A 19303-nucleotide genomic window follows, 5' to 3' on the forward strand; every position below is an offset into this window, starting at 1 on the left:
AATTTATAATTATTGTAGCAAAAAAAATTTCACATTATCAGTAATAATGTGATATATCATTAGCAGTTTTTTGTTATTTTATTTCCTGTCAGTAAACATCATTATGAGCTTTATTTTATCCATATAACTTTATTACTTTACTATCATCCCGGACAAGGCCCCAGTTACAGGCCCTTTCTAGGGAAAAACGTCACAAAGAAGTGTTGCACAAAAACCTTGTGATTGCTTTGGTTGCTAGCAGATTGCTGCAGTTACCCATCCTCATGAAAGACATTGACTTGTCTGCAAATCGTATCTAACTAATTACTGCAACGCAAACAAGAAAGGGAGACTGTTCGCCTTCAAATTAAAAGCTGTACCTTACCGATTAAACCAAAGACGCCGCTTTTGCTTTGACTGAGTTTCTGGTTTGTGTCACACAGTCTCACAACCACTTAGTGAGAAATTACAAGTGTTTGCAGACAAGTTGGCATCTTCTATACACACTACAATGACTGTGGGAATCTGCTAGCAACAAAAGCAATCATAATGAGGTTTTTGACACAATACATGACAGCCAGTAACCCCTTGTCAACCAGTGGGGGAATAGTATTTTTTTCCTAGAGACCAGAAGTTTCTCAGAGGTAACTGACCTGACAAGGTTACATTGATATACTGATATTTTTATATTGATATTATTAAGCATTATTATTGATACTATGAGTTGATTCTGCTACCATAGTTGCTATTCTCCACAACTACTCACCACACACATCCCCCCCCTAATAACTGGTCTCTAAGCCTACATGACTGCACTAAACTGCAGTGACTCAATCAGACCATCCACAAACCTGAATAGGCTCCTGTGAGTCAAGGTGCAGGGCACAGTAGCACAGTTCCACAGAGGAGCTACTGTTTACCCAAATGTTTGGAACGCACACAAAAGGTGAGGAGCAACAAGAGGAGACAACAACTCAGCAAAGTAATGACTGTTTAACTGCGCCTGTATGACTAACAGTCTAATATACTGAGGGTTGTTTTTTGGGGGAGGGCGTTGTGGGAAACTGATTTCTGTTTGCATTTTATAGAAATGCTGTTGCTGTTAACTGTAATTGTCCTGCCATTGGAATGTTTACTGTATTGTCAAGTGCATACTTGTAACATGACAACCTGAATATAGTGACAGCCTTAGTTGACGGTGTTTCAAGTCCCAGCCTGCCTTGATTTCGATCAGCAGGTGAAAGAGAAGTGACGTTAACAAGTGTAGCACCGTTCCAAAACTATTTCACTGACGGCGTAAACTGGGGAAAGATAAAAGCTGAGGACTCCATGTGTCACTGACGCTGAGCTTTTTATAGAAAATTGTGCAAAAAACACTTCCTGTGGACACAAGCTCTTATCCTCCGCTGATCAAGACAACTCAAAGAAGATCAATTTTTCATCTGCAGTGAAACTCAAACTACCAATCCCAGCTTTGACTAAGAAACTGAAGAATAAGAATGCAGAGACTAGAGACTAGTCCTTAGGAAGAACAACCAGAGAAGCTTTGAAGGTTATTATGCTTTCGTTAACGAGTGTTTAATGAGAATATTATTCTGTACTTAATGAAAAGTGCTTAGCAAGAGCATGAGAAAAAGACTTATCTGGGTCACTTACAGGCTGAAATCCTTTACAGGCAGTAAAAGAAGGGATACATTTTTAAATCTGCACTTACATCTTACATAATGTAAAAAAACACAGAGCCACATTCTCCCTGTACAAATTATTCATCAGCTGAATATTAAAAATTTACAGTTGGATGAATCCTGTAACCCACTTTTTTAGTGTCACCTGAAGGCGTTACATAAGACGACAGCACATGACCTTAAATGTTTCCCATCCTTCTGCTTCCTTTCAGAGCACGAAGGCCAGCGGCCCCTCCTCCAGCCGGGTGGTTGATCCAGGCAGCCTGCCCGTCCCCGCCCAATCGGGCATGAGCCGCCGGGGAAAGACGCGCACACCCAGCGTCCCCGAGATGAGCCGGGAGGCCGGGCTGGAGCTGCTCAGGGAGCGGCCAGAGGAAGCCCTATCCCCAAGTCGCCCTCAGGTCCTGGAGACTCCAGAGTCTCTGAGCGATTCTCTGTACGACAGTCTGTCATCCTGCGGCAGCCAAGGATGAAGCAGCCAAGGACGGGAGGAGGAGAGGGAGGAGGAGGACGACGACGGGGAGGACGCGTCTCCTGGTCGATGGCTGCGCTGAGATGCTGCTGAGGAAAAGAAGACTGCTCCCCGTCGACATCCGCGAAGAAAAAACTGGTGACGTCTCATCAGCTGTTGTAACTGGAAAGATGGATTGATCTCCTCAGGATTTCCAATAAACGTGAAGCCAAAAGCCACCCAAATCGTATAGGTTGTTCACTTTTTCACGATCAGACTCGACTGTGGACACTTCTCTTTAAATCATGTGTACAGGACAACAAAACGCATGGCCAAGCTAATGAGCAGCACAAAAAGTTGTCACTCCCAGTTGTCGTTCGGTGACCTCTCTTTCGTTTCTCTCATCGTAGATGGAGCTTCGTCCCGTACGTCAGAAAAAATTGGCGAGGGGTTCAACAGATGGCGTACTGTACTGTATCAATACATCCATTCTATTCTTGGCATCATTTCACCGCATAATGTATTAAAAAAATAGAAAAAACCCCACAAAAAACATGGAGCGCCTTTTAAAAAAAATGAATGTTCATGTCTGTGACTCTTAATTGCGAAACTCATGCATCACGATTTTAAATGTATAAACGATTTTATTGATCATGTTGATATTGTTTTGCGGCCAAGGAAGGTTGTCAGAGTATGTTTGTTTTGAAATCATAATACATTTAAAGGTAATATATACCAGCAATAATAACATAGATAAGAGAAATGGCTACACTATTCAATGAATATGTATTTCTATTATTTATTTATTTTAAATGTTCATCATTTGCAGTCATCTTTTTTTTGTAATCTTTCTGTGAAAACTGCAGTTTCCTCGCTTAGTAGGTTATCTTCATATTTTGTGTTGCATCATCTCTATTGCCGTTTGTTCCCTAGCAAAAATAGAGGTCCTATGTACCTACTGCCGTTTTTCAACTTTCTAATTAAAATGTTTTGATTTAGTTTTGTCTGAGTCTTTTTTTTTTTTTAGTAACTATATGAGGTTGTAGTAGCTCACAGACTTGGATCTGCAGTGTTATTTGCACAGTTGTGAAAAAGAGGTTTTATAGAACTCGGTGGAGTCCTGTGAAAAACGAATTACCCCCTTACTGTTTCTATAGAGGGTAACCAGCCAGGTTCTGCTAATCAAATTCACTGATCATCAGTGAGTGTGAGCACTTCTATGAAAGCAGAAGTTCAAGCAGTTTTTCTCATCTGTAGCATTCAGGTTTGTGTTGACATGTTGCCACAATCGTGCCAGAAGTGGACGTCACAGCAAACGCTCTCCAAGTGCCATATTTAGATAAAACTGCAAAAAACTGAAGAGCTGCTTCTCAGACTCTACAGGCCACAATTAACGTGTTCATTTTAAAGTTTATGACAAGACAATTAGAAAAAGACTGAACAAGTGCGGCTTGTTTGCTGCCATGCCTAAAAAGAGCATGGCAGCACGCTTTAGCTTTGAAAAGCTGCATTTGAGTAAACCGCAATACTTTGGAGTGGAGATGTTTGATGGAGATGCACCGAGTCATACACAGCACAGTAGCACAAGCGGCTCATACTAACTGTTGCACGGTGGTAGGAGGGTGATGATTTTGGCCTGTTTTGCAGACACAGGACAGCACCTCGCGGTCATCGAGTCAGCCGTGCTCTTCTCTGTCTGACAAATAAACCGTGGCCCAAATGCAGTCATACAACAGGACAAAGAACTGAATCAACGACTTGTGATTGACAAATTGTTCACCTTTGAGTTAGTCACATCAACCTCTTATTCAGCGCATCCAGTTTCCAAACACAAAGACTGTAACGGCGAGAACATTCGTTTTAAGGCTTCAAAATCAGACCAATGAAGACGTATTTGACAGCAGGTCGGTGGGCTTTCTGGGCCTCAGATGGTCTTACTAGGAATTCCCACTCTCACTGACATCATACAGAGCCAAAAGTACAAAAAACTGTCTCAGCAGAGTGTTTGCAGCAACCTGAAGCCTGACCCTTTTGCTCACAGGGATTACATTCATGAAGTAACTGCAACACTGACCAAGAACTCAACAATGATACAAAAACAGTACATCTTGCTTGCAGCCATGTGACTGTCACAAGCATGTTTTGACTATGTTTATGTCTCACGGATAAAGCGACGGGTTTCTTCCATGAATCTTTTCTATTGTGTACATCCTCCCATGTTAGTGAGCCATACAGCTAACACTAAAATTCTTCCATGACATGACTCACAACAATGTTTGTAGATTTCTTTCAGTAAGTGGGTAATAATTTTGGACATTTTTGCTGACTTTCAAATGTATTTTTTAACACTGTGAACCCCAAAAAGAAAACACTATTGATTTAAATTATACTCAAGAAAAGGCAGACATCTCAAAAACTGGGTAAGTCACACCAAAGCAATCTAGATGGATAAACAGCTAAACAGCACTACAAGGCAGAGGAAAAATATGTAAATTACATTCTTTAAATTAAACTGTCCCCTTAGGGTGAGCGATAATCTTACTGAGAATAAAGGGCCTAACATCTCTCTAACATCTTACAGGCTTGAGGACAAATGTTAGAAAGAAAGAAAGTGTACTTTATTGTGTGTGTACTTTATTGTACTTTATTGAGCCCCGTGGGGAAATTGCTCTCTGCATTTAACCCATTCACTTAGTGAAGCAGTGGGCAGCCATTGGGCGCCCGGGGAGCAGTGTGTAGGGACGGTACCTTGCTCAGGGGTACCTCAGGGTAGCTGTTAAGGGGAATCGAACCCCCGACCTTCCGATCATGGGGCAACCACTCTACCTACTGAGCTATCCCTGCCCCTATTGTTCCCATCAAGGCAATAATTTATTTCTGAATATTTTATGCAAATAAAAAATTAGAATTAGCTTTTTTTTATTTGAAAAATTACATATATTTGAATATTTGAAGCATTAATTATAAAAACATTTGCAAATGCATAACACGATAAAAAAATTAATAATCAGTACCACATCATGCAAGATACAAAAGCTACAGTTTTATTATGAGTGACGAAAAGCTGTTTCTTGTGCTATTACTGAGAGATTCAGGGCACCAAAACCTTTCTGCTTCACAGATTGGCTGTAGTGCAGATGGTAGAGCAGGTCACCTACTGATTGGAAGGTTGGTGGTTTGATTCCAGTCTGTGTGCCAAACACCCTTGAACAAAAAACTAACCCCAAGTTCCCCTCTGGTGTGCCCACCAGAGTGTGGATGGTAGATAGAAAGAGGTAGGCTGTATAAAGTGTTTTTTCTGAGTAGAAAAGTCCTTTTGGGAGGGGGGGATTCAAAGCTTTGGAATAACAATTTTCAAAGCCAAATCTTACATTTTCTAAAAGCTAAACTGCTGTTTTCTATGCTTCAGTGCTTCCCCAGCATTCCCATAAACACACACACTCTGGTGGATGCATCAGGGCTAACTCGAGGTTCAGTATTTTGCCCAAGAATATTTTGACACAGGGATCTGAGTAGACGGCCTGCTCTACCTCCTGAGCCACAGATGCCCCCACATCTATAACACATCAGGTACAGATTACATAGATTAGAGTACAACCACAGAGGCCTGTAATAAAGACACAATCACTTTGTCTCAGTACGTTCAACACATTTATTTGAGCAAATGTATCAAATTATTAGTTTCAGTTTTACATCAACAAAATAAAATTTTCACAGTATACACTTTGAAAAGAAAAAAAAAAAGGCAAAAAGAGGAAAAAAAGGAATTATACAGATGCCAAATTTTCAGGTTAACATCATCATCTGGCAAACTATTGTCTAGACAACAGATTTACAAGGGGAGCGGTCTGAATCATTCGCCCGTCAATCCAAGTTGAAGGAACAAAATGAAAGAGAAAAGGACAGATGGCAGCAATTCTTCCTCCTCAATGAGGCCAAAATCCAAAATCCAAACCAGCAAGTGGCTGAGAGTCCCTCTGAATGAGTTCAGTGTAGATCATAACAAGTCTGACAGGCTTCTGGGGTTTTAATCAGTGTTAGCACTCTTCACTCTTACCCAAAACCAAAAAACGTGGGAGCAAAACAAATCAGAGGAAAATTTCTGAAAAGGAGGAGCTGCTGTCAAAAACCATGGGACCATATGTGGCAACATTTCACTTAAGAGATCCAAGGAAAACTATAAATAATGAAATTACATAAAATATTACAATTATCAGTTTCAGAAGCTCACGTGACCCACTATAAAAAGGAGCCTATCATGTTAATTTATGGCACTAAAGAACAAGTAAATATGAAAAAATCCTCATTAGGTGCCGCTCAGCTTCTGGGAGCAATCATAGGGCAACGCTCCCCTCTACAGGCCAAGCGTTATCACTGCAGCGTTAAAGTATTCATTCACAGCCAGGATGGGACGAGCATACCATACCATAAACTTACATTCAACCCTTGTAAGTTTAGAAAAAAAGTATATGATAAATCAAAGAATTTTCAACAATGTAAGACCACATAGGAGTTAAATTTCAAAATGAAGACAAAGTGAAAAGCACCAAGTGCGTTGCAAATTATGCCTTTTCTGATTGTTTTTTTTTCCTGCTACTCAAAGACTCTTTACTTCTTCTCCTTCTTCTTGTCCTGAAAACAAAAACACAAACACGGACAGTTAGTTTGGTCGAGCTGCTGTTGTGAGTGCTGTAGTTATGTATTATGAAACAGAGTGTCTCACTTCAGCCTCAGGATATTGAGCCGCGCTGATCACACGGAAGATCCCGAATATTTTTAGTTACCCGTCTCCGAGTATCGTCATCACTCAGATACAATCAGACGTCCCAGTTTTAAATTACAGTTACAGCTACAAGTATGGCATTTATTTCTTCATTACATGATTTTCTTCATGAGTGCATGCGAGTTTATTAGACAGGTGTCTGGAGTATAAAGTGAAATGAAAACTGTCCAAGGTGTAGTTAACTAAAATTAAAAGTACCAAGTACCTTCTGTCTGAAGTTAAAATTAAGAATACTAAAAAAAAAAAAAAAGCTTTAAAACAAACTTTTCCTGAAATTAAGACGTTAACACTACGAATGTTTAGATCTCTGTGACCCTGTTTGTGAAAATCCACAATGCTAAGTTTCAGTTTTCACTGTTTTTGTGGACCACATAAAATTTCCTGTCATTGTACTGTGGTGCTTTCTCAGATATCTCAAAACCTCAGCAAATGAAACCACAAATATTTGCATAGCTCAAATTCATGAGGGCCAAATAAGAAAATGTGCTCTTTGTGTGACTTTAGTGAACTGGCTTTTAGAACATCAGCATTTTTTTTAAAAAAATAAATATGAAACATATTTTATATTTCTGTTACTGTTAAGCATGAAAAGGCCAAAAAACAATAAGCCTTTTTATACTTCACTGGATTTCAGCTTGAAGTCAGTTTGTTTAAGTTCTGTAGTAACAGCTCACAAAAATGGTCTTACAAATAAGTTTGTGAAACCAGCTGAGCAGTGATGATTTTAGTCAAGATGGAGACCATTTACATCAGTGAAGACTACACATTTGTTGCTCTAATGACTTTGTACAGCAGCAAGATGGTATATTTGGGACTGAGCCAAAACAACTAAAGTGCTTTTGTAGTTCTTTATAGCTTTAGAGTAATAGACTAGACTGTCAGGGAAACTCCCTTACGTATTTTTAACTGTTAAAATGTACACAAACAACTTTTGTTATTACAACAAGCCATCACTAGACATTCCTGGAAATGTTCAAATACAGTATTTTGCAGTCATATAATATCAGTACCTTATCGTTCATGGCAAGGATGACCATCAGTTTCCTGAAGATGGTGATGAAATCAAGAAACAAGTCCACACAGTGCCTGAAAAATAAAAACAGATATTCAGAGGTGGTTTTTGAACTGTAAAAACATATTGGGCGTTTTCATACAGTATGCAGCTTTTCTAGGCCCAGACCGATCAATCAATCTTCAGCACTGAGTAGATCGATTGTGGCCTCATAACATGATATGGCGGTTTCTTGGTTGGAAAAGAAATCGCTCTGATGAACTGCAGGAAAACAGTTGGGGGGGACATTATCGCCATTATCAAGCTGAGGAAACTCCATCAATCTTTTGGAAAGTGAATGCAAAGCGAACACAAAGCAGCATTTTCAGCAGCGTGATTACACCCAAAGTCTTTGCAATGAGTCGAACTGGTCTAAATGTGAGCCAGGTGATTTACCAAGATGGATCAATAAAGCCAAAGCTTTGCCTTCCGGCTCAGCTCTTCACATTACACATCTGATCCATCAACAATCCAACAGCCCAGCTTAAAGTCCTGAAGATGGAGTACCTCAAATGACGTTTCTTCAAAACAGCTCCGTCAGCACAGCCAAAAAACAAACTCCACCCTCTCAGAGAGGGCTGTGGTCACAGTTAATCAGCCGCCACAGGCACAACTCTTGTCACTAAATATAACAGACTGTTCAACACACCAGTTACCCAAATAAGAGTTATGCTGTCTTTTATCAGAACTGGTCGTGGCCTCGGGGTCATCGTCAAATATACTGTTGTCTACTAACTGAGAATCTCCCTCTCTGCTACAGAAATCAGTTGAGATACAGTCAGACCGACTGAAGAACATCATCAAGTAGAACGAGCTGCCAGCTCGTCTGATAATACAATGTGGTGCATCAAATTACTTTTTTTGAGAACTGATGCTCAGTTGTATGGCTCACTGTGGGATGATGCATTTGCACAGCATTTGGTTATAGGGAAATGTAGGCCAACAGATAAAGGGCTCATGGGAACTTTGCTAGCAGTGAGCACATTTCCTCACCAGACGTAGTCCTTGTCCCCGTTTTCTGCTTTCTCGATGATGAGCTGAGTGTCAAACAGGACAAAGCCGCACATGATGAGCAGCCCCAGGTACATGTGTGCCTGTCAGAGAAGATGACGATGTTAAACGGCACATTTTCACTTACAGCTGATCAAACTTCTAGCAGAGGGTGGATGGCCCTGTTTGGTTCACTTACCTTAAACAGAACCATAGATCCAAAGAACATGTTCATCAGAGACATCAGGAACAGGAGGGAAAGGCCGGACATGAGTGTGCCTGAGGAGACAAAGTGGTTAGCTGGGCATCACTTTTCCTGGATAATGCTACCGCTAATGTCAGGGGTTTATGAATATATAAGAAAATTTTGAAAAATTGTATTTATTATTAATTTATTTATTTGGTTATTTAATATGATTAAGTAACTTAAACATCACACAGTTCCTAAACTTATACGGACCCTTTTACGATTCTGTTGAGCTTCAGATATAATTTAAAAGAAAAAGCAAATTGAACAAAAACAAAAATCAGGCGAGGGGGCGACTGCCTCATCTGGTAGAGTTTTAAGCCCAGATTAGGGTGTTTTGGGTGTAAAGCCTGTCTAAAACCTAGCTTATGCTCACTGTTGTCACTGTTGTACAATCATGTTAGTTTTTACTGCTAACAATACAGATGTACTGGAGCTCAGAGATTTCTGGATTATAGAGGTAAACGCTCCAACAGTTTGAAAAGAATGGAAAGCTGAAACTGGCCCAGGTGAGAAATCTAGAGACAAACACACCTACAAGATTTCTGTAAGTCAGGGGTGTCAAACTCAAATACACAGTGGGCCAAAATTCAAAACTGGAACAAAGTCGCGGGCTAACGCTAATATTTATTGAAAAAAAAAAATCTTCCTCTAGATATAAGAATGAATCTTTTCTTATGGACTCAAACAAGTTTTGCTGAAAAACTGAATATGGAACAAGCAAAGCTTAATACTAAACAATATATATTAACTGTATAATACCAGTAGGCCAGCTCTAATAGTAATTTGGTATGGCTTCGCGGGCCAAATGTACTTAGGCTGCGGGCCAAATTTGGCCCGCGGGCCAGAGTTTGACACCTATGCTGTAAGTGAACCTGTAAGTTTTATCAGCTCCAGACAGACTTTCTTATTGCACTTTTACTCACTTTGGTTTCAGCTGCACTGACGAGTGAGTGAATTTGTGCTCTTAGGGAAAGTTCACTGCTGCCAAAACTGAACTGAGATTAAAGCCATGTCCACACTAATACGTTTTAGCTTGAAAACACATCTTTTTCTCTCCGTTTTGGCCTCCCGTCCACACTGAGACGGTGTTTTGGGTCAAGGAAAACGGAGCGTTTTGAAAACGCCGTTTTCACGTCACAGTGTTGACAGCAAACCCGGAGCCTTTTCGAAAACGATGACACATTTTAGTCATGTGATGCAGTCATGTGACCAATTAAACTAAGATAGCGGAGGGCATTACACAGCAGTTGTTTTGTTTGCTCTCAATTGTGACAGCCGCATTAAAGATTAATATCAGTTTGCACATGCTCCACATAGCTTTTCTTCAAATTCTTTAATTCTCACTCGCTTTTGCAACTTTGCACCTTTGTGTTACTCGCAGCAACAACACCTCATTGTTAGTCCATTTTAAAAACTCGGTGCTTTTCCTTAACATTTTGCCACGATGTTTCAAAGAGCCGGAAAGTAAATAAACGGCAGACAGAAATAGGGCAGTACTTGCGCAGTACTCTAACGTAAGCATTTTTGGCCGTTTCAATGTGGATGAACAACTCTGTGAAAACAAATTAAAACAATAGTGTGGACGCGGAGCGTTTTCAGACGTATACAACGTTTTCAAATTTATCTGGGCTAGTGTAGACATAGCCTAAAACTGTAATAGATTTAGGCTGGGTTGATTGCTTTTATTTCCCTGACTGCTCAGTCCGTCAGTTTTGTCACTTTAACAATTTGGTGTATTTTAAAATAATGCAAATGGTGTTCTTAGGGGGGTGGAGGATGGGGGGGGGAGAGTAAACTGGAGATCTTGTACAAAGGTTTTTCCAGATCAGGGCAGCGAATATCATTTGAGGGGTTTCATTTGTATTTAATTGGCTGATTTAAAAATAAATAAATAGATAAATAAATACAATTTTTAGAGGGTATTTAGCAGTAATGAGAAGAAGGTATGCCAGGAATATATAAGCACCGTTTCTGCCTGAACTCATTCAGTAGCTACCAGGTATAGAGTTTGTGGATTTTATATCATCTAGTATTTGTTTAAACTTTCTAATATCAGATGACTAAATATAAAAAAAATTAAATAAAACCACCTAAAATGATAGTTGTATTTTTTGTGCTTTGGTTTTGCTTTTTTTATTATTTCTCAAGTATATTTGTGAATATTAAAAAACAAAAATCTTTCACTGGGCTGTTTTTAACTCGAATACTTAAACTTGTGAATTAATTTGTGACTAAATGAAACATACAGAGGGGTCTTTTTTTTAATCTGTTTTTGGATCCACAAACTACAGCGTGAACCCTGAGTTTACAATAATTATAATCTGTCTTATGGACAAAAACTGATGTAAACTGTCTTAGTTATGGGTGGCAGATAGCACAATTACCTCCAAGGAACAGGTAGGTCCTGCGTTTGGCGTAGAGGGCGCTGAGAGTGAAGCAGATGAAAATCACAGAGGTTCCCATGAAGGCAGTCACAATGATACTGAGGAGAAGAATACCAGGACAAATAAATAATATGTTCTTTATTGACTCTTTGGTTTGCTTAGAGCTGCATAAAGAGGTTCAGATTTATGTGACTAACTTTCACTCACTGAGCTGTTAGCAGACAAAGTTTAATCTGTCACTTACCTCGGATTGACAGAGATGACAAAGTCCAGTGTGGGTCCAAGGCCAACACCTGGTGAGTAAACACTGTGTTAGGCTTTTGCATAATTACAGACCATTCACCTCTGAGCACACAAACAGTAACACATTGTGAACTTACCTGTGAGGAAGGCAAATCCTGCGAGGATAGCCAGTCTCTTCTTCTCTGTCTCAGGGTTGTGGGGGGTCATGGCAAGCCAGAACATCAACCCCAGGGATCCAAGCACAGACAGCACACCACCCTAAAAAACAGGGGTACAGGGTAAACACAGGTACCAGTACTGTGGCCAAGACAATACATTATTTTAAAAAAAGCTACAAGGTGTTAATAAACTACTTATATAAAAATTCAGATTCAAATTACAGACATGTATTTTGACCCATTGTACGAGCATTATCTGAAATGCACCTGCAGAGTTGTGATGCGCAATAAATGCTTCTGTTATGGCCATTTGCTCTATGGTGTCTCTTCATGTGTGCATGATTTTCTTTCATGGTTATTGCCAGTGTCTGTGAAGGTTCTCAGTCATCCAGGTCATCGTAGTCAAAGGAGCTTGCAAAGAAAAGCGTCTGGACTTCTTTATTGCCAGTGGTTTTAAATGTCTGTGCTCCTTCCAATTTGTCACCTACGTCTTTCAGTCTTTACGTCCAAGTCTTGCTACCAAATAACTACAGAGACACTTACCTCTTTTAATTTAGATTTGACTTTTGACTCCCAGTAATAACTTTTAAAATTGGCTGTCCCAATTAACTTAAATAGTGGCTTAAAAGCCCTGCTCAGACTTAATCTAAGATGGCTGATGAATGGTGAGACTCCCCCCCCCCCCCATTTTCTTCTAAAAGCTGTTGTTGTTATCACATCAAACATGGGATAGAGGTGACTAAGCTTCAAAGTATGTGCTGAGTGGCTTAGTGGTGATAATGCTCACTGTAAATGACCATCGATGACCTTCTATACTTCACAAAGAGGAAAAAAAAACCAAAAAACCCCACAACAACAAAAAACAAATACAACCAAGGTTTCTCACAGTATTTAAACCTTAAGGGGAGAAAAAAAATCTGTTAGACAGTAAATACCACCTGTTGTTTACACCATCATCTACAGCAGCACATGATGGTGTAAACAACCATAATCTGCTACCGTGAGAATAAGGTCAGGATCAAGGTTATTATAGTTAAATCAAGCTTTAAGAAGTATTTTAGGTAACTGAACTGGAATAAAAACCTGATAAAAAACAAACAAAGACTATTATGTTCTTACTGACTTAATAAAACAAATATAAAGGAAATTTCTTTAGTCTTAGTATTTGTCACTTTGAGAAGCCTTGTCTACCTATTGAGACTTTTAAAATGTGATCTGTTTGTCCTGTTTTATTCATTCTGAAGCTATAAAATCTTCCCCTTGACAAACACAATCGAAAGTAAAACTTTTCGAACATTAAAAACAAAACCGAAACTGTCAAACTTACTCTGGAAACTACCTGAATTTCAAATGTAATGGAAAAAAAACAAAAAACAAACCAAATCAAAACAAAGAAAGAGCAGAACAAAATCGTATTAGTAGAAAACTACATCTCAAACAAGCCACCTCAGCAGCAGACTTGCTGAAGAAAAGCTGTCAGTATTTGGTGTTATTCTGTCCAGTAAAAACATTACACAACACAAGTGAGTACATCTCTGTGCAATAATCAGTTAAATGACAGACTGGTTGAAACTGCATCAAAACTTGGGAAGTTACTTGTAAAGTTAAATGAATAATCAAAAACAAAGATGCCATGCTCAACATGTCTGGTATGTTAGTTGTACATATTGTAGTTGTGTACTGTGACTTGGAGGGCATAAAAATATGTGGAACAACCAGTAATGTGGGCTATTCTTGGTCATGCTGTGGACAGAAGACATAATAGCGAAAGAACTTTTTCACGAAGTGAAACCAAGTGTTTAAACAATGAAAACTGTCCACTGCAGCCACTGTTTGTCTTTTTAAATTGGCCCACTTATTTACTTTATGTCTGATGTCCCCCCCCCCAAACATCCTCTTTGTGTTGAACTGTGCCTCCTCTTTCCTGCTCAAACCACCCAATCAGCTGGCTTTTTGGGCTCCATAGTATCTGAGCAGGCTGGATTTCCATAACTTTCCCTCAGGTCTGCCAAAAACAATGCAAACGCAGGCCTTTTGGTCACATTTACTTTCCTTGTGGAAATTTGTTTTGCAACACGAATTCACAAAATAAGGGAATGGAAATGGGGGGGAAATCACTGCAATCATGTGCTCTTAATAGCAGTGGCTTCAATTCCTCACCTCACCTGGGACCCGGCTACTTTGCATTGTCAGTGGTTATTTTGCCTGTGGCTGCTTGAAGCCGCTTCCTGTGTGAGCGTGGGTACAAGACGTGAAGACGTGCCTGTTATAAATGACAAACATGGCCTGAGTCGTACCTGAGATCTTACTCATTTTCATGAAACTGCCACGCCTATTTTTCTTTTTTACTGACTGATGATTGTTTTGACAGATTTAGGTTTGTGAACCAAGCAGTAATGCAAAAACTAAAATACAGATTTATATACTTCCAAATACTTCTTTTATAGTTCTATAAAAAGAATTACTTACTCAGTTGAGGGAACTGAATTTCCTCTCTGATGGACTATTGAAACATCTTCACTGCATTTAAACCAGTTTGATGCCAGAACATAAATATTTGTAACTTTCTGTTACGCCAACATCAGTACCTATCATGAGCCGCTTGTTTTTGATGAAGGAAAGACTCATCACGCAAAGTCATCCAACACCACTCGATGATCCAGGGTGAAGGGAGAGACACACTACACTGGAAATACAGGCTTCAAAATAGGCTACACCTATGATTACTTCACACAAGTTAGAAAATGTTGATTATTGAAACACAACTCACTGAAAATCATGGGCTCAATCAGCCTTAATGAATAAATATGATTATGAAATAGGTTGTTCCAGAGCTTTCTAGGTTTGGACACATGGGCTGTCTGCATCACAGCTCCACATGTGAAAGAACTTTGAGGAATTGAAACTTGATTGCAAGCTCTTCATAAAAGAGGAAAAGGGGACACATGAAGTTCTGTTAACAACTAGAAATCAGTCAGAACATAGCTGAAGCAGTAATCACAAAGTACAGAATAGGCCACTAGTCGAGCTCGGATGTCTTTCTTACTACCACAATGTCACTGACCGAGTGCTTGCACAATCTGACCCTTGTGCTTCAGGCTTGGCAGGAGGATTATCAGAGGGAGAAAAACACTTTCTATGACAGAGCATGAAAGTGACTGCATAATGTTATTCTCTTCAGATCAGCGGTCCCCAACCCATCTTTTTGTACCGATACTGGTTTTATTTTGCTGTATTTATCCACAACACCTTAAAGGCCGGTCCGTGAAAATGTTGTCGGACATAAACCGGTCCATGGCGCAAAAAAAGGTTGGTGACCGCTGCTTTAGATGACATCCAAGAATTTAAAAAATGCAATGAATATAAAAAGAAGCCTGAGGAGTATTGGAAAAGTCTGGATTTATGGATGGTTACAGGTATGCCTGTTAGGAATACCAAAAATACTGGGTGACAACTTGCCTGCCTGGCTGCAGACAACTAACAGAGGAAGTAGACTGTAGCAGAATGGACACATGTTACCTCACTCAAATCCAGTAGCAAACACCTTTGGGGTGTTTTAAAGAGAAACAGAGGACAAAAAAAAAGAGCTTAAAATGTGCCCGAAGAACAGCAGAACATCCCCAGAGAAATTTGTGCAACAAATTTTGAGCTTGTCATCAATAATAATAATAATAATAATAATAATAATAATAATAATAATAATAATCACATGAAATAAATAAATATCAGTAATGAAAGTTTAGCTGGTCTTTGTTGGACTAACTTCCCACCTTAGCTGTGTGACTGTGTTTGATTTAGGGTCACTGTGGAGATCAGCATCCATATAATGAAGTGCTGCAGACCTTTATAAGGCAACATTTATAAAATAAAATATTTAGAAAATAAAAGTGCTGTCAGTACTAGGACTACTTTTTTCCCTTTGTTTTACATAAAGACAGAGTACCCTTCTATTTAGCTGTAACCAAATATATTTTTTATTAATCTGACATGTAAAAGATATTGCATAGTGATATACTGAATATCTGAGATTGATAGTTTCAGATCCTAGATAGGTACAATTTATGTTAATTATATTAGCATAGGAGGATAAAACAAACTTTCCTGTAGGAGACCATCTACAGGTACATGTACAGCTAGGCCAAGCGGCATCTCGTTATGCTTACCTGAAAGAGGCGTGTGACGACATGGACATAGGAGCCGGCAGCGGCCACAAACATACAAACTGCCAAGCTTGAGTACACATTCTTCAAGTGCACCTGGGTGGAATGAGATCTGCAGGAAGAGGGATAATACATGAACGAGGCATGAGTGATGAAAGGGCAAGTTAAAAAGCAGACCATGACGACCGTTTCATTACCACATAAATTGTTTACGTACATTTGGGAGAACTTGAAGAGGGCATCAATGTTGATGCTGCGGTCAAACACGTTCATGGTGAAATCAGGGACTGAGATCTGATGAGACTTCTGATGAAACGCTGTCTTCTCTTAACAGATATGAACGTAAATTAAACTTCTGCTCCACTTAAAACAGTAAGAGTAAAAACTCCTCTATCATGATGACTGTAAGCCTGGAGCAGGTAGTACAAGTGCAACCATTTGTTAATGATTAGTGGAAAGAAACTGGGTATATCTTTGCAGTTTTCTCTGAATGTTTAAATAGTAACGGTGATTACTGATGCCACTAACACTTGCAGCCAAAATATTCACCAAGTGTGCCAAACCCTTCTCCTCTTTACACTCAGTTTCTAATTTTATAACACAACTTACTTCTTCACACTCAGACACAGCACCCCAGTACTTTTCTCGCTGCCTACAACAAGGCAACACAGCATGCAATGTGTTATTCCGAAACCTGTAAGGATTGGGAGATTTAGCTCAATTGTGTAGGTGCACTTTTGTTTTTGAGGAGATTAAGAATGCATGTACTAAGATCAGTTTTAAAGGTATTTTTATGCGCAGAATACCACACTTTGTTCTTCTTTTAATTAAAAACTTGAATGTAATCTTCTTGGGCCTTCATACACAAAACTACTACTACACCGTAAAAGCACAAGAATGCCAACAATTGTGCACTCTTGTTTAAATGACTACATAATTTTAATATTTCTAAATAATGTGACTCACATGGGTATTTATCCATTATTATTTCAGTTGTGATACTGTGTTACATTTTTTATTCATAATTATGATCAGTTTATTGGATAAAGTACATTTTGGTCTCAGATTTTAATGCATTTTATCCATCCTTTCCTTATGTCATGCATTTCCCAAGTTTCACTTGATGTACTCTTACTGCATTTACAGGCTACTGTAAATGTTATTTTGCAGTAACCTACATGAATGGTGCAATCAGTCTAACTGTAACTGTGGTGTATGGGGCACAGATATGCTAAAAAAGCTGAGATAGCTAAACTGCAGCACATCAGTTTCATGCTCTGTGTAGGAACTGTGTTAAAGTGCATCACACCTATCAAGTAAAATTACATTTAAAAATGTTAAATCTGTCAAACTGTGCAGTGTATAGGACACATGACAAAAACCTGATCAGTCTCAAAACAAAGTGAGAGATATGTGTTGTGTACAATTTCTCTTACTTTTCTTAAAAAAAAAATACTTCAGATATCCATATTTATATTTTCTTCTAGTAGTTTTAGTAGTTATAAGTTTAATTTGCTAAACTAAGGTTTTGTGAAGATCCTTTAAAATTAAAAAGCACCTCAGAATATTGCTTTATGTTTACATTCTCATACCCTTAAGTTCGTGTGTTTTCTCTCTCTTTAGCAATGCACAATCAGTATAAGATAGCACAGCACAACATTCTTAAATTAAGCTTACCCTAACTTTTTGAACCAACAAATTAGCATTTTTAAATATTGCCAACTTATTGAGTTTAAAACTTAATATCTGGTTGCTTGCATGTAATGCACTGGTGCAAAAGCATAATTATTTCAGTTTCACAAAAGTAATTTGCTTTTTGAAAAGAGCTGTGTATCGTGAAGCTGTTGTCGGTGTCTAAAGTTGTAGAGAAACAACTCAAAGTTTTAATGAAAGTGACTGAGCAACTCAGAGTGAGGTATGTACCTTTACATTGCAGCAATTTCAACAGCTATACAAGCGTCTCACACTAAAATTTCATACATAGGGCGATTTCGTTATCACTATAACATGAATAGTAACATTAGAACAATGACAAGGGCCTTTCTACGAACCCCATACTCTTTATTTTCCAGCAAATCTAAACCTTTAATTTAGCAACTGGGAGTCTAAGCTATGAAAATAATGTGATTCTTACTTTCATTATTAAGGAAATTCACACAGAAGATTAGAAGTGCGTAGTCTACTTTGATGAAGTTACACAACAGGTTAGCTTTAAATGTCAAGCTTTATGCCATAACTAGCACACAAACATGCTAACAACCTGTTTAGTAGTCGCCATGCCTCCGATTCGGGAAGCATGGTGACTGCTTGAACTACTTATTCTTACAGAAATACGAGAATAAGCCATTCGACACGATAGCTGAGCACCAGACAGCCAAAAAGCAGACGCCTGGGAATGTATTAATAGCTAACGCTGCTAGCCAGTACCCATCAAATAACAAGAAGCCTGGCGAGCTAACGACACATTTCGACGTCTCCCTTCTTTCTTCGGTTATTTTCAGCCCCAGTTAACACGACAAAACGATAAGCACAAAACGGTTGCATTTGTACCTGCATATTACTTACCTCTCTGTTACGAGCTGTTTCCTTTTCTCTGCTTTACAGTTAAGTTTTTTTCTAAAACAAAACCGTACGTGTCAGCCTGCTGATGTCACCATGGAAACGCCCAGAAGATTGTAGTCCAGTCACGCGCAGCGAGGTCGAAAGTACGACATATCACCGGCTATCTAATGCGATTTAATGAGCCAACTAGCTGTTTGTAATTATGAATTCTTTTTTTCAAAAACATTAAACGTTACAAGTTATTTTCTCTTCACTTTCGAATAACATTTATATTATGCTGCACTGCCTGGTTTGTCATCGAAGAATGTCACCGGTGCACCTAAAATGGCCGACACAAAATGTAACTGATATCATCAGCAAAGCGTCTTTAGTGCTGTAAAAACAACGTTTGTTTGATCACAAAATAAACGCTGTAAAGAAACCACTTAACCGTCTCAACGGTTTCTAATCAAACCGAAATAAGGAGGATATAAGAGTGTAAATATAAGTTCGATGATATGACCGAGATATCAGTCATGACGAATGGTGCAACTGCATGCAACATGTGAAATATTTTCACTTATGTTTTAGTCATTATACCAAAAGTAGCCTATGCAATAATAGTTTA

General features: G+C 38.9%; 2 protein-coding genes across 5 annotated transcripts in view; one reads left to right on the top strand and one right to left on the bottom strand.

The window, feature by feature from the left end:
- Positions 1-3113, top strand: part of nckap5l (NCK-associated protein 5-like) — a 58543-nt gene extending 55430 nt beyond the window's left edge. For all 3 annotated transcript variants that reach the window (XM_085395002.1, XM_085395001.1, XM_085395000.1), the window contains one exon: positions 1877-3113. In XM_085395002.1, coding sequence (XP_085251128.1) covers positions 1877-2137 — 261 coding nt within the window. In that variant the 3' untranslated portion in view covers positions 2138-3113. The remainder of the gene's footprint in view (positions 1-1876) is intronic.
- A 2640-nt stretch (positions 3114-5753) lies between these two features.
- tmbim6 (transmembrane BAX inhibitor motif containing 6) lies at positions 5754-18995 on the bottom strand. 2 transcript variants are annotated; one of them, XM_085393388.1, is made up of 10 exons: positions 18700-18995; positions 16352-16455; positions 16138-16246; positions 11954-12074; positions 11818-11866; positions 11574-11671; positions 9139-9218; positions 8943-9043; positions 7909-7984; positions 5754-6747 (listed from the first exon to the last, which is right to left on the bottom strand). In XM_085393388.1, exons 2-10 carry the CDS (start codon positions 16405-16407, stop codon positions 6724-6726), a joined length of 714 nt encoding a protein of 237 aa, XP_085249514.1. In that variant the 5' UTR covers positions 16408-16455; positions 18700-18995; the 3' UTR covers positions 5754-6723. The 2 variants fall into 2 exon arrangements, with proteins under 2 accessions (XP_085249514.1, XP_085249511.1); XM_085393385.1 differs by having other exon boundaries at positions 16352-16460; positions 18700-18993.
- Between the last annotated feature and the right edge of the window lie 308 nt (positions 18996-19303).

The sequence above is a fragment of the Rhamphochromis longiceps genome, linkage group LG20 (assembly GCF_057381845.1).
Source record: "Rhamphochromis longiceps isolate RC_006_pf linkage group LG20, R_longiceps_female_GT1.1, whole genome shotgun sequence".
NCBI classification, from domain to species: Eukaryota; Metazoa; Chordata; class Actinopteri; order Cichliformes; family Cichlidae; genus Rhamphochromis; species Rhamphochromis longiceps.

What these genes read in the sequence shown, in the direction of transcription:
- tmbim6 (XM_085393388.1), bottom strand. Translation starts at nt 16,407, where the DNA reads ATGAACGTGTTTGACCGCAGCATCAACATTGATGCCCTCTTCAAGTTC. An exon ending in CTCTTCAAGTTCTCCCAAAT is followed by an intron (nt 16,247 to 16,351) that starts GTACGTAAACAA and finishes CTCTTCCTGCAG; the next exon opens with ATCTCATTCCACCCAGGTGC. An exon ending in AGGATTTGCCTTCCTCACAG is followed by an intron (nt 11,867 to 11,953) that starts GTAAGTTCACAA and finishes TTTACTCACCAG; the next exon opens with GTGTTGGCCTTGGACCCACA.